This window comes from Nanorana parkeri, unplaced genomic scaffold, assembly GCF_000935625.1.
Source record: "Nanorana parkeri isolate BGI_ZX_2015 unplaced genomic scaffold, ASM93562v1 scaffold555, whole genome shotgun sequence".
Classification (NCBI taxonomy): domain Eukaryota; kingdom Metazoa; phylum Chordata; class Amphibia; order Anura; family Dicroglossidae; genus Nanorana; species Nanorana parkeri.
Window position 1 is genome coordinate 723,698 of NW_017306823.1, and position 16,118 is coordinate 739,815.

The 16,118-nt window shown below is 41.7% G+C and overlaps 1 protein-coding gene across 1 annotated transcript in view; it reads left to right on the forward strand.

Annotated features, from left to right (window-relative positions):
• The window catches only part of DNAH7 (dynein axonemal heavy chain 7), a 273,490-nt gene that overhangs the window by 108,580 nt on the left and 148,792 nt on the right, over nucleotides 1-16,118 (forward strand). Inside the window, exons 29-32 of the mRNA XM_018562004.1 lie at nucleotides 3,711-3,959; nucleotides 6,468-6,617; nucleotides 13,456-13,638; nucleotides 14,861-15,037. Of these exons, the coding sequence (XP_018417506.1) occupies nucleotides 3,711-3,959; nucleotides 6,468-6,617; nucleotides 13,456-13,638; nucleotides 14,861-15,037 (759 nt within the window). The remainder of the gene's footprint in view (nucleotides 1-3,710; nucleotides 3,960-6,467; nucleotides 6,618-13,455; nucleotides 13,639-14,860; nucleotides 15,038-16,118) is intronic.

Consider the following 16,118-nt stretch of genomic DNA (forward strand, 5'->3'; position numbering starts at 1 on the left):
GCTATGGACCCGCCGATCGCCTATATGTGAAACACCCGGTAACGGGTGTGTGCATTTAGCGGGTCTTTTCTGCCCGTGCGTGCCCGCTAGGGGGCGCGCGCGAGCAGAAAAAAATTGCCGTCTGGAGACGGCAACCCGCAGATGCTGCAGTGCCGTCCGTCCGTTTTTTTACTACGGGCGGACGGCAAGAGGTTAACAGGGCAACCAGAGCATCCACTGGCTGGTTTTTACACCTACTCCAAGGTTGTATAGGTACATTTAAATTCTTTGAGTAAATATGAACTACCAACCCGGTACTCACATAAGCTTCCTTATTGGTTAACTTTACTCAAGGCAGAGACACAAAATCAGACAGGCAGGAGAGGGAAGCAAAGGGAAAGTTATCCTTTAGAAGTAAAATGTAACATTAAAAGAAGAGCCAATCGACCTATGGGCGGACAGATATGAGCGCATGAAGGCCTCTTACTTTGATCTCACACTCCACAAGTATGGGAACAAAGCGGGCAAACTAATGGCCAGATTGGTGAATGGGAGGCACTCACCGCAGCACATTTGTGTCCTGCAAGACACCACGGGGACGCTCCTCACGGACCCCACAGCTATCAATGGGGCCTTAGAGGAATATTACACAGCGCTTTATGCCAAAGATGACATGGACAAGGGGGCGGCAGATCAATTCCTAGGTCAAGTCGATCTTCCCACGCTAGAGGAGGAACAGCTCCAGGCCCTTAATGCGGACATAACGGTAGGGGATGTAGAAACGGTCATCAATTCTATGGCGGGTTGCAAGGCACCGGGCCCTGACGGGCTCACATCAGAATTCTTTAAGATACTCAAAAGGTGAGATAGCGGGCATCCTGCAGAACCTTTACACGCTTATTTTCCCACGGGTAGGGAGGCGTACATCAAACTTATTTCTAAACCAGGGAAGGATTTGACCAACCCGGGTTCGTACCGGTCTATCTCGCTTATTAATGTAGATACTAAAATCCTCTCTAGGATCCTCGCGGGCAGGCTGGTGGTACTACCCCGTCTCATACACCCTGCCCAAGTGGGATTTATGAAAGGTAGAGCGGCTGTTATGAACCTGAGGAGGGTCATTATGGCCCTGGAACAAGCGAAAGCCTTTCCCGCTCTAGAGTTGGCTATAGTGACTCTTGACGCGGAAAAGGCGTTCGATAACGTGAACCTGGACTGGCTATTTTTAGTCATGTCCAAGCTGGGGTTCGGGGGTAAGTTCCTTTCGCTGATACAGAAAATGTACTCCTCCCCCACCGCGAGGATATGGACTCAGGGAGCTCTCTCCAGACCTATTAGTTTGCACAAGGGAACCAGACAGGGCTGCCCGCTGTCCCCCTTGTTATTCAACCTAGCACTGGAACCGCTGGCAAGATACATCTTACAAACAGACACTCTGCAGGGTATACAGATCGGGAAGGAGGAGCTACGTGTCTCCCTCTTTGCCGATGACATCCTGTTGTTTACATCCCGACCGCACCAGGATCTAATGACTGTCCAGACCCTCTTTGACACCTTTCGAACTTTCTCAGGGCTCCGCATAAATTATTCCAAAAGTGAGGTATTACCCCTGGCGGCTACAGCTTCTTCGTCGTGGGACAACACCTCCTCCTTCACAGTGGCACGTCGGGACATCACCTACCTGGGCATCAAAGTAGGTAAACTACCTTCCTCTTTATATACCCTGAATTTCCCTCCTCTTATAGATAGACTAGTGCGGGAATTGGAGAACTGGCAGGGTTTGCCCCTATCGCTTTTCGGGAGGATCCATCTAGTAAAAATGACGAGCTTTGCGAGACTGCTCTACCCCTTGCAGACGATTCCCTTGCTATTAAAACACAAGGATGTACAAAAGCTTAACAAGGCTATGGTACAGTTTATATGGCGCTCTAAACGCCCAAGGGTAGCGTTGAAAAAGCTCTGGCTCCCGAGAAGCGAGGGGGGATCAAATTTTCCTAATATCAGACTGTATAATTTGGCATGCATACTACGCCATGCGGTGGACTGGCTAACGGACGCATCGAGATATTCTAATACCAATCGCGGAAGCGGCCCTGGTGCAGCTGTGGGAAAAAAAGGGCATAGTTCATTGTAAACTATCAAAGTTGCCGGTATCACTGCGCCATCACTTAGTCATTAGAGATACGGTACTCGCATGGAGGGCGATGTTTCCCCAGGGTAACAACTACGCAGCTTACAAATTGTGGTGCAGGAACGGGTTAAGTCTTTGGAAACACTTGTTCCAATTGGAAACTCACCGACCATTATCCTTTCCAGACCTGGCTCAAAAGTATGCATTGCCTGCCTCTCATTTTCTGCATTATCTGCAAGCACATAAGACGTGGCAAATGTTTTCCAGTGACCCCAAAAAACTATTCACCTCCTCTTTTCTGGAGACCCTCATAACAGGAGGGACTTATTCTATCTCGGATCTATACCCAGGCCTGCAGCGTACTTACATCCCACAACTATCCTCATCCAACATCAAGGAATGGTTAAAAGACTTTCCAACACCGGATTTGGTGGAGAGTATTGTGGAAGGATATAATAGGATTCGCAGACTGGTGGTTAATGAAAATTGGAGGGAGACCCAGTTTAAAACTATGCACCGGGCCTATGTGGCGTACTTCCGGCCGCCCGGACCAACACCACAGCAGTTGGTATCACTGTGCCCGAAATGTGGTATGCCACGCCCAACATTAACACACTGCCTGTGGTCCTGCCCCCATATGGTGCAATACTGGACAAGGGTGATTGTATACATCGCATCGGTCCTCCAATAGACTCCAACCTTGGATCCTTTGTTGTTTCTATTCAGCATTCCTGCGGATACTGAAGCAGTCCCAAATGGGCCGGCCCGCAGGGGAGGGGACTGGCTGCACATATGCCTGCTGGCAGCCAGACGCTGCATCATGCGATCTTGGAATACTACAGCGGTCCCGTCTATCTCAAGTGTGGTGACGGAATTAAAAATGTTGTTCCTCAGAGAAAAGTTGGATGCTGAAAATAATATCGATTCACTATCTAAAAAATTCTTCCGGAGATGGAAACAGTTTCTTGCAGTGACCTTTAACCAGCAAGAACTGACCGACATAATGCAACCCTTTCAATACTCGGACTGGTATCTGAAAAATAAATTGTCGGGAACGTTGGGGCCACTGGGGGTGCTATGAAGCCCAAACTGAGGTTTCTAAGTAGGATAGAGCATTGTTATAGTATGTACGAGTAGATTACAGTATATGGATATGGGGGCAACCAGCACGGGAATGTTGTAAAAGTTGGAAAGATGTTATTTCTGGTGCAACTGTCGAGGTAGTTTTGAGAAAACCTCGTATTATTTGTATTGAATATCTTGGTAAGTTGTGGTTTTACCCGACATGGGTTGTCCGCAATAACAGAATAAAAAATTTTGTTTAAAAAAAAAAAAGAAGAGCCAAGGATTAGAAAGTGGAATAGTAAAGGTGAGAGCACAAAATGTGGTGCATGCTCTCTGAAAGTGTAAACCTAAATGTGTTCCAGGATCCTCCAGTTCTTTTGACATTATACATAACATGCTCTATCCTATTTATATGATACAAATATAATATTAACTTTTAGTGGATGTATGAGACATTTATTTATTAAATGATGTGAATATAATGATCATGCTTAAATAATCATACTGTACTTTTTGTTTTTTTTGTTTTATTTAGGCTATAACATCTGACCTGTTTCCAGGGGTAAAACTGCCTAAGGCTGATTATCAAATTTTCATGGACGCTATAAAGGAAAATTGTGAGCGTATGAATTTACAGATGACTGGATTTTTTGCAGAAAAGATTTTGCAGATTTATGAAATGATGATTGTGCGCCATGGGTTTATGATTGTTGGGGAACCATTTGGAGGAAAGACCTCTGCCTATCGAGTCCTGGCAGGTGCACTGAATGACATATGTGAAAAGGTAAGTATGGCAAGATTATATTTATAATGCTTTTCATAAAGCTATATAGGCCTACTTACAAAGTTTATGGTGTGGTGTGTTTATTTACAATTTGACTTTTTTTATTTGGTGAATGAGTAGGGGTAACAACTACCCCTTACTCATTCACAAAGGGGGGCAGCATTCAGATAAGCCCTCTTACTGCAGACCCTCACTACCCCCCGGGCCAGGGTTGTGGGAAAGAGGCCCTTGTCCCCATCGACATGGAGGCAAGGTGCTTTTCCAGGAGGTCCCTCCCTGGTAAAACACCCTCCCCATGTCGAGGGCATGTGGCCTGGTATGGTAAGGAAAGGGCGCACACACCCCCCCCCTTTCCTGCTCTGCCATGCTTCTGCTCGGTTCAAGATTCTGGTAAGGTATTTTTGGGAGGACCCCACACATTTGTTTTTTAGCGTTGGGGAGCCCCTTAAAATTCCTACCAGACCTAAAGGGTCTGGTATAAATTGAGGAGGGTACTCCTCACTTTTTTTCTTTTATCTTAACGTTTAGCTACATAAATTGATTTAAAATGACATTCGGAAAATTTTTTGGATGCATCCGAAGTTTTTGTTATCGGAAAATTCGGATACACTTGGATTCCATGTATTTTTATTCCAAAGTTCGGATGCATCCAAATGTCCACATTTCTAAAAAATCGTCTGAATCTCTATTTGGAACAAAACAAATCGCACATTTGTTGGACTTGATGGACTTATGTCTTTATTCAACCTCAAATACTATGTAACATGTCTAGATAACACCATTTTACAGTTAACTATTTAATATTAAAATATTATGTATGATTTTCCATGCAGATTTCAGGGGATTTTAGCAGTTTACCAACAATGTCTGCTAAGATTACCATTAACTAAAGCTGAATCTGTGTTGTATCAAAACAAAGATAACAATCACTCCATCTATAGACAGCAAAATCTAGTGCATAATAAATGAGACAGGAAAAGAACCATTTTTTCTGTTAACTGTCTGGCATTTAAGCATGCATTTTCTAGCATCTTTATTTATTTTAGTTACATGATGCAAATTAGATTCAACAAAAATGCTAATAGAACACTCTTCTCAACTTCTTTAACTATATTATATACTGAGTGCACTTTTCCTGTCCAGATTAACCATGGTAAATAGAAAAGCCTAATCTTTAATATTCCAAAACCCTTCATCCCCTGTGTTTAAAAATAATTTTATTTCACCTGGGAAATCAATGCTTTAAGCTATTTGAGTATTTGGACTCCCTAGAGGTTGCACAAATATTCACAAAATTATTTAAGCCTCTGTTACAAACAATAAAGATGTTTGAAGATAGACTCATGTAACTGGTCTCTCTTTCATTTTTCTTGCCCAGGGAGGATTTAGATCATAAAAGTGAACATTCCATCTCATTTATTTTTCATTCTCCAAATTCTCCCAATTAGAGTATATCCTAGCAAGCAGAGTTACAAAAACACATTTTAAAAATAGTATACAGAGTAAAAGAACAGTGACAATTTGTTTTATGTGATCATCAAAGGCCTATGCCTTCCTAATTTCAGAAATAATATCAAGCCAGCCATTTGACAAAGATCTTTGATTAGACTTGGCATGACTAGACTTGATTTGACTTTGATTAGACATGGATTCTAGGTGACGGGTCTCACAGAGTTGCATTTGAATTAAGTTAATTTGATAAAGTCCGATAAGTGTTAACCCCTTCGTGACTGACGACGTACAGTGTACGTCGCCAGCATCGGGGCTGTTTAAACAGACTCCCGGTGACTTTTGCCGCCGGGACTCTGTTTAAACTTGTAGAGCCGACTGTCGGCTTTACAAATTATTGTAAAACCAATGGCAATAGCACTATGTGGAAGAGGCAAGCTTTTTAGATTTTTAGTTTATATGCTTCTAAAACCTTACACTTTTTTTAAATTGGTGTGTACATGGTGTACTCAAAAGTGACCGGGGATTCGGGCTGGAAATCACCACATAGATAATAGGCGTGTTCCATCACACCCAAAGAAACTCAAACAGAACATGGCATCTGTATCCTGTATCTGCAGAAGTAAAATGGATGACTATAGAGCTCTCTCATTTTTTCTCTATAGAGCTTGTGAAGATCTGTGCAGCATTAAACTGCACTGCATCTGTGATCTGTCTTTGGGTATAATAAATAGGGGGGGGGGGCACCCCTATACAGGGCTTTTAACATAAAAGTACACTTGTACTACAAGAGTATTCAGTATTGCAGAAAATGTCTCACAAATAAACAAAATGTCCCTAATGTGCTAAGTGAATGAGGAATAGAATAAAAACATGGAAAATAGGCTCTCTTAAATTACATTTTCGTGGGTTTGGATAATGAGGTTTGATCTTTCCATCTGGTATTTTCTTCTACAAGATCTACAAGCTTAACAAATAAAAATAAAGTGTTGCTTGAGTTAATGTGTTTATGTATAGTTTCATATTTTAACTTTGGTTTAAAAACTTGATTTCTTTTAGGGCCTTTTAGATGAAAATAAGGTTCAAATTACGGTGATAAATCCTAAGTCCATAACCATGGGTCAACTTTATGGACAATTTGATCCAGTGTCTCATGAATGGTCAGATGGAATACTGGCAGTCAGTTTCAGAGCCTTTGCTTCTTCAACAGTAAGTAAAGATACATTGAAATATTTATTTTTATTAGCAACATTTAGAAAGCAAGTAATTTAAATTTTTTATTGGAATTTAAAATGTACACATATACACCCTTATTTCAGGCTGTATGCCTTGGGCACTAAAACTTGCGGGTTAAAGTATACTTAATGACACACGCATAAACCCCTAACTACATGATGAGAAATAAAGAAGGGGTCCACTTTTTAGTTGATGGGATTTTGTTTACACTTGGGTAAATCTTAACTAAAAAAATTAATAATAATAGAAAAGGTGTAAAGCAACACTCCGGACATGTGTTTTTTAAATTATTGAATTTTGGAAAGATTATAACAATCTTTTTTTTTTTTTATTATGTACACAAACCAGTCAATAGTGGTGTGTCAAACCCATAAATGACAAGACCAGCGCTTTTACAAAAGGTCTGCTGTACTCCAAAGAGGCAGGTCGTTGCACAGCAGCGCATTGCACCACGCTGCTGTATGTGGACCTGAATAGAGTGTATACATTGTACACGCTACATAAAGTTTAAAAAAAAGAATGTAATCATTGACAGATCCGGTAGTGTGTAATACAATGCACACTGCTGGAGATCTACAACGCAATAGCACATTCACTGAAACACAACATTTATGTGTGCGACATTGTATAGAGTGTGCAATGTGTACACTCCATTCAGATCATTGCGGTGGCATCCAGGTCACTGCGATAAAATCATATCATACTTGCCTTGTGATGTGAATGGCGCACATAGAAAACAATTGTCCAAATAACAGAGAAACAAATAAAATATGAGGCTATCCAGACAAAAGAGATATAATTATCATTTTTATCTGGATAAAAAAGCCAACATGTACTAACATGCCAAAATGTTACCTAATTCAACTTTAAACACTTTAAGAACATCTTTATGTATTACAACATGTATAATCCTGTGGATCATTTTTTCCCAATTTGTTTCATAATTTTTTTTTATGTATACATCACAGGTACATCTTACAAGATGTAAAGTATACCTTTTCTGCAAGTGGTTAAATATAATAACATGTAGAAACAAATCAAGCCATAAAACAATGTAAAAAAAACACATAGATGCTGGGCACAGTATAAACTACTGATCCTGTCAAAAATGATTCATGGCCTGTGCAAAACATGAAGGGTGAGTTTAGCTCACTGTGTCCAGGCATTGGCTGTTGAGACAAATTTCCATGTTCTCTATGCCCTGGAATCTCCCCAAGACAATGTCTGTGTTGTTATTGTTAGTCTATAGTGGGTGGATGGGAGGGGGTAGGGGATGTGTATGGGTTAGGGGCTGGAGGGGCATATAAAGGTAGGACCCCCAACCCTTGTCCTTGAAAAAATGTGGGTCTCCTCACCTCACACTGTACCCAAACCCCTTACTTAATTAGATAATTTTGCCTTGTGGTTACCTGTGTTGATCCGGTGCAGTATAACGCAGGTCACCGCTAAATGTTTAAAAGGGCCCTTAAGTTGTGCCCCATGCAGAACTCCCTTCTGCATGTGAAGTGATTGCAGTGACAGACAGCTCAGCTGATCATTGTTGTTACTTGTAAACAAGCAGCCGGGGCATAGGAATGCCTACAATACTCACTTCCTCTGCCAGGCTCTGCACTGGATGAGTCATCAGTCAGAGCCTAGCAAGGGAAGTGAGCAGTGTATCTTCCCCTGCCCCGGCTCTTTGTTTACATGTGACAGCAGTGATCAGCTGTGCTGTCTGTCGCTGCGGGTCTATGGGAGGTTTTAATGGAGTAAAGCTTAACTAAAGGGACAAACATCGCTACTGTCCCTGAGTAGTGTGGTGCCCCCCGCTCAAGTGGTACCCATGGCATGTGACCATGTGACCTGCCTGCCGTACCCTAGATACGCCACAGTTTTCCAGTTCAAATGAGAAGGCAATTCACAACCCTATGTGACAGACTAACGCTCTGTCGCTGTGGAAAGTTTGCAGAATAAGCATTGTTTAACATGCAAAGAGTCCCTGACCAGTTGTAAAAAATGATTGTCAGGTGGATATTGCTCCAAAAAGGGCAGTCAGCCTGGATATTCAGCACTCCTCTTTCCACAGTAGACAGCCATGTTGCTGGGATGCAGCATGTGTGCAGACACTAAAATTGTTTCTGTTTTGACCTGTCTTTCCTAAAAGACAGGCACACTGACTAAGCTAGCACCTGAGCTGTCGTCTGAGAGATAAAGTCACAGTCTGAGATGAAACAGACTGTGGGTCTGACATGAGCATAAATTCCCACCATTGGTGCTCGGATGCAGGCACAATTTGAGTTCCTTTTGCTTGGAGTCTGCTGATCCCAATGGTGAAGTAAGTTCTTCTGTGATGAACTGTTTATGCAGCAAACTGTGTGGCAAGGGTTGTGTACTTGAAAGGGTTAATGTGAGAGAAAATCTTAAGATTACAGTGCACCATTTTCCTGAAACTGTGAAAGTTGCTGTGGACTTTGTCCGCGGAGTGCCTGCAATATGGGGCTCCAAAACAAAAGCGACATTGCTAAAGTGAAAAATAGAATTCTGTGGCTGGAGTGGATGGGACCTTGTAAATTGTCTATTTGTGTCATGGCGATTTTACCACAGAGAACCCAACCGAATCCACCAGTAGCAGTGACTCCAACTACAGGAATGGCAAGTTAGCTATTAGTGGCACGAAAAAGCCAATACCTGTCCAGAAGCACAAGGCAAGTTCTGTTGCCCATAACTACAGTGATGAAATTAGACCAGCTTAGTTTTTGCAAAAAGTGTTGTCTTATGATGATGTTAAAGCAGAAGTAAACCTAAAAAAATAAAAATCTGCTAGAAACTGGAGTTTTTTGATACACCAAGTCTATTCTGCCAAAAAGAACTGCTTCTAACTTCCAGCAGTTATTCCATATTGTGTACACTGTATGGTGCATGCTGTGTGGTTAAACATCCAGCATGGTTAAAGCCAGCAAGCCTCTGTTTAGGAAAAGCCATCTTTCCTAGCAACAGGTGGGTGTCTGTTGTTGGGAGACTGAAGATCCAGAAAAGGTGTGGCTCAACTGTCCCTGGGAATTTTGAGTGTGTCTCAGCATAAAGGGGGGATGCCATGGGGGAAGCGATCACAAGACATTTTGGCAAGTGTGTTGCTTGCAATGAGTGGGGGGATGCTGTCACCAATTGTCCCCTGACCTTGAATACAGCGCAAGGTAACCTGGCCAGGCAAAAGTCTGTCTTAGTCTGCCAGGTTGGTGTTGATAAAGTGCCTGCAGTCACCCCTTGCAACAGTGGCAGAGTCCCAATTAAACCTGCAAGGGGTGACAGGTTGCATGTTGCACGCATGTTGCACCCACTGCTGTTTCACCCTGTGGCCACATGGGTAGAATGGCAGGTTCAAAAGGGAAAGAGAAATCGACAGAGTCGTCACAACCCCAGCACTCTCAAATGAAGAAGATGAGATCTGCAACGGTGGCTAGTAAGACTTTCTTCAACAAGAAAATGGCTGGGACTGATAAGTCAGTAACTAGGGGAACTGGAACTTAAACTGTCTGCCACCAAATGGGACTAGCCCCAGTTGTTCAGTTATCTGTAAAGTAGGGAGTCAAAGGTTAAAAGTGAATCTAAAAATGCTGTGTTACATGATGAAAACTTTTCTGTGTGTGTACTTGAGCCATTACAGCAGAATGCTGATATAAATATGATTGGGGTAACCACTCAGGCAAATGTTGTTCAGTTATCTGTAAAGTAGGGAGGCAAAGGTTAAAAGTGAATCTAAAAATGCTGTGTTACATGATGAAAACTTTTCTGTGTGTGTACTTGAGCCATTACAGCAGAATGCTGATATAAATATGATTGGGGTAACCACTCAGGCAAATGTGCCGTTTTCCTTAGCAATGGTGTCAGGTGAAATAGAAACCTTCAAGGGTCCCCGAGTCTCAGAGCTAGAGGTTTCTCAGGCCAACGTTGGTCTGCCCTGGTGGGTGAGAGCGTTCTCTCAATGATTGAAGAGAATATGCATGTGTTAAATGGAGAGCCACTTGCTCAGAATGTTGAAATTTGGTAATGCAGTCTGTTATAACCTAAGATTTGCTGTGCCAAACTGGCAATGTCCCTGGCAAGGTGGAGCAGCTCGCTACTGCTGAGTCAGAGAGCATGGTAATGGATAAGGTGCATAGCAATGCACAGGGGGAGCACTAGGCTATTGTATCAGTTATGGACGAGACTACTTTCAGCTCTGAGGAAGTCCCTTTAACCCTTTCTCTGCCAGCACTGCATGCCTTATGGCTATAACCACCGGAAGTCTGTTTACCTGTGTGAAGCCGACTGTGGGCTTTACACTGGAAGTGATTCTGACAGCTGAAAAGCCTCCAGATTGCTTCCAGGAGCTGGTAAATTGAGCCCCTCGTCCGAAAACCCCCACCTTGGTTTTCAAGGTCTGTCCGCTGATCTCCTCCCCACTGAATGAAGCTGGATGTGATGCTGATTGAGGGTGAGATGTTAGTTTGGGGAACAATTTCACAGTTTACTGGATAAAATGTTCCTTGCCAAGCCAAATAAAGGAAAAAGTTCTGTGTAGGGAAAACAAATTTGTTTGTCCCAGATACCTAAAGCCAGAGCAACCCTTGCGGAATTATGCTTTTGCGCAACCCTATAAATTAAAGTTGTCAGATATAACTCTTGGAAACACACCCATAACATTTTTTTGAAATGTCTTTTTGGGAATTATGGCAAAGTAGTGGAAAGCCGCTGTATAAGGGTACCTTGGTGTACTGGGGAATTTCCCTTTAAAGATCATTTTGGAAATGGTGCTAGAAGATATGCTGAGGAGGGAGGCTAGAGCTACTGTCCGGTTATATGTACAGTAGGATTGAGAGAAGTTGGTTGTTGCTTGATTGTTCTGAGCCCCAGCTTAAAATGGGGAAGTGGGGGGGATATGTGACAGACTCAGAGTAGAAAGAGGCCGATTAAGAATGTTTCAGCATGCAAGTGTGAGACTGATTGTCAGTCTGGCTACTCAGGGCTCCTCCATACCCAGTAGACAGATGTGTTGCAAGGGAGCAGTATATGTTTGCAGACAGTAGTAGAGTGACCACACTGACCAGGCCATCACCTGGGATCACCTGAGATAAGGTTACACCTGATAAGGTTACAGTCTGGACTGAAGTAGACTGTGGGTCTGAATCGACTATATAGCCAGGAGGTTGAAGAATTGTGTTGTATGATGCTGGGAGCCCCCTACATGGGAAAATCCTTGTGTAAATAAACTTTTCTTCTTAAAAAAAAGTAGCCAGGAGCTGCTTTACTGCTTTGAGGGCTCATGTCCAACCATGGTCTCTGGTGTGTGCTCAAAAGTAAACAGTGCGGATGTGTTGATTACAATGCTTCATGTGTACTGTTTTTACAACTTTATTGAAATGTAACAGCAGATTGTTGTGATGCGGGTGGTGCGGGAGGTCTGCTTTAACTTTTAACACTGTCACTGTCTCTAGTAATTCACATGGAGCTTCACGTTATCCCCCTTTCTGGTGTGGAAACGTTGTGCAAATTGGTTTCTGGCCTTTTAAAGACTCATTTGTCTCTGGATGATAGCCAGCAAGTGTCTATTAGTTATTTCAGTGCTTATTTTCCCTACTGGTCTTTGTTTCATGGAACATTAGGGGTATAAATGATACAGTTAAGCAGGAAATCAACTTTCTAAGCCACTATCAGCCATCTGTTGTCTCCCTTCAGGAAATACATCTTAGGAAATAAGTAACCAAATATTTCATCAGAGAGCAAAATACAACATGTCCTTACATTTATACTCATGGGATGTCAGTATACTTATTTATGAGGAAACCTTTTCATGCGTGGATGCGTCAGTAGAAAAGACGACTGGTATATTTTTCTCCATGCTTCAATAACTACTATATGCTGTGCTAAAATTGTTACTTTATAGTGTATTCTCTCTGCTTTATCCCTTGGCCATATTTTGAAGAGGAATTGAAATTGTTTGTTTTATTCTTTACGGGTAAACACTCACTGCCAGTCTTTCTTGGAGATTTTGATCTTTTTGATGCAGCATTTGATACATTTCAAGGTTACACACAAACTCATTGTACAGGCATAACAGTGCTTGGTAAACATGTTTGAGAAAAAGCTCTGAATATGTTATGAATGTTGAAGAATTCTGTGGTTCAACAATATTCATGCTTGTCCCTCACACATTCTCTATCTAGATTGGTTGTGGCTTTGTGTGTGTTATACGTTTAATATATCCATGAAAAGAATGTATACTCTTACTCTTTTATGTCTTATTTTACATTTATATCATAACAACTCAAAGCAGATACTCAGAAATTTGAAAAGTTAACCATTGTATTGGAGATACAGTGCAGTGCAAGGATTAACTGCTCGTTTTGTCTAGGGAACGAAAACAAAGTTATACTCGCCCGATCCTGGATCCAGTCTGGCTGCTAGACTGGTTCCTGCAGCCTCACTTCTCCTCTGCTCAGTGGTGAAATATGCCTTGGCGTCTTCACATCTAATACACTGCATTAGATGTGATGATATCATGGATCCTTAGACTGCCAAAAGGGAGGCGGAGCGAGACTGAAAGGGCTGGTCTAGCAGCCAGGCGGGATCACGGATCGGGTGATTATACCTTTGATATTTTCACTCCCTAGACAAAACTAGCAGTTAACCCTTGCAGTGCGGGCGTAGCCCCACTGCAAGGGTTAACTTTTCAAATTCCTGGAGTTCCTCATTGAACTCGTACATTTTAGCAGCTAAAGATATAGGTACAGATCATTTTCATATTTACATTTTGTGATTTAAGTTTATTAACTTTACTTGTTTCTTATTGCAGACCCCAGACAGGAAATGGCTAATCTTTGATGGACCAGTTGATGCTGTATGGATTGAAAACATGAATACAGTGTTGGATGACAATAAAAAGTTATGTTTAATGAGTGGAGAAATTATTCAGATGTCTTCTCAGATGAGTCTGATTTTTGAGCCAATGGATTTAGAAGTGGCTTCTCCTGCTACAGTAAATATATTTTATTTTGAGCTTACTTTCATTTTTGTACAATTTGACAAATCTCTTGAAATTTTAGAAAATAACGAAATGAAATCAGTTCAATCAAATGGTACTTTCTTCATCATGCTGCAACTAATAATGACAATTATTTTCATTGCAGCTACAGGACTGCTATATCTCAGTGAATATTTATAAAGCAGTGAGTTTGACATTCACCAAACATTCTCTGCAGGTGAATCTTTTTGGTGCATGTGTTTTAAATGACAGTGGTTGATTCACTATCAGTAAATGTTTGGTGAAATCTACATTCCTTGCTTTATAAATATGCCCCACATCCTCAATAAAAAAAAATGCTGTTGGAAGCATTTAGTAATATGAGCTTCATGATCCTGCCACATACTTAAAGCGGACCTTTACACTCAAAAATCAAATTCTACCAATGCATCCCTCTATATATGATGATTGATAATAACATAGACATGTCAGGTGTAAAAGGCGATGATTTTGAAATACATGCACTTGCAGAGCATTCACTTCGCGCTTTGAAAGGGCAAAATTACTTCAGTTTGCCAAAGCAATGCACACTGGGATTGCCTTGTCATTGAAATGATGATGATGTAAGTGCCAAAAGCATTTCATCCTGAGAAGGTTACATTAGCAGAGCATTGCTGGGAAATCTCACCTGTAATCTCATGAGATCTCAGGGAAAAGTATTTTCCTCCCTTGAGATGATGTGCATGGTCACATGTCCAATCACATGTCTACCGTAGTCACATGTGCCAGAGTTTCAGGAAGTATGTTGGGAGCTAGTAATCTGCCCTTAGTTAACATGGCCACTGCAAGAAGACTGGAAAAGAAAAGAGAATAAGGTATGCACAAAATACAAAGCCTGCAATTATCTAGAAGTATGTGTTTGTAGATTGTCATTACTAAACATTTCTAAGGGTGTGTTTCTTGTTATGTTAAAGATATGGGTAACGGTCCACTTAAAGTGCTGCATTTCCAAGTAAATCTGATGCAGCACAAAAATGACACATTTGACATTGTCCTGAGAAAAGCCTGGACAGAATTAATAGCCAATAATAATTGAAAAACCTCCTAACTAAATAAGAATTGACTTGTAAAGGCCAACAATCTAAACACTTTACTGTATTAATTGTTGCACATAGCCTGTTCCATCTTGTGAACACCAACACAGTGTTTTTAAAAAAAGGTATATTTTGTTTTTTAGGTATCAAGATGTGGTATGATTTATATGGAACCAACCATGCTTGGTTGGAGACCCCTCATGGTTTCCTGGATGAATCTTCTGCCTCCAGGGCTCAGCAAAATGCATAAAAGTTTTATTGAAGGATTATTTGACAGAATGGTCCCACCATGTCTTCAGATGATTCGAAAATGTGCCAAGGTACTTGTATTTCCCAGATACAGCATAACCCTATTCAACAATTATATAATGTATATAATGTAATTAAACAATGCTGTATGAAGCTTACATTTGCTGAAGTAGTCTAAAGATTTCCTGTGTGATGTTTTTTTAATCTGGGAACAGAATATGAATGGACTGTAATGTTCTGGTATACCCCTGGAAGTGGTGACAGGAGATGTGAGAAAACGGAGTGGCACAAGGGCTGAAGTTGCAGGCAGGGCCAGTTGTCGGGTCTAGAAAAAACATGGTACCTGCATGAATCTATAACTAGCCTTTATGGCAGGGCACACATTGGGAAGGCTTACAACAATACAAAACACAAAAAATCCCCAGCTCACCTGCCAGCTAGCCTGCAACCAAACAAATTGCCCTGTCAACAGTATGCGTTAAAATCAGAGGTTTTAGTTGCACAAACTTTTGGCCAAAAATATGTAGAAGCCACACCGCCGCGCCAAGGCACCTCTGCAAAGTGTGGTCCTAACTCTATGTATACGAGTCTCCAAGTGTGAGCATATTAATGCAGTCGATAAATTGCATGTAGGTGTACCAGGAGGTAGCCAACTCCTCCTAATAAGGTGGAGGAAAGCACTGGAGGCCCAGCACCCAAAATGCACGCTGGGACCCCAGTGCCTCCCCACATCCAAAAATAGTCAAACTAGAAAAAACATGGTACCTGCATGAATCTATAACTAGCCTTTATGGCAGGGCGCACATTGGCGAAGGCTTACAACAATACAAAACACAAAAAATCCCCAGCTCACCTGCCAGCTAGCCTGCAACCAAACAAATTGCCTGTCAACAGTATGCGTTAAAATCAGAGGTTTTAGTTGCACAAACTTTTGGCCAAAAATATGTAGAAGCCACACCGCCGCGGCACGGCACCTCTGCAAAGTGTGGTCCTAACTCTATGATTTTAACGCATACTATTGACAGGGCAAATTGTTTGGTTGCAGGCTAGCTGGCAGGTGAGCTGGGGATTTTTTGTGTTTTGTCCAGTTGTCGGGTCTGCAGACCTGATGACTATAGATCACTTGAGAAGAAAAAAAGACACAGGAACACT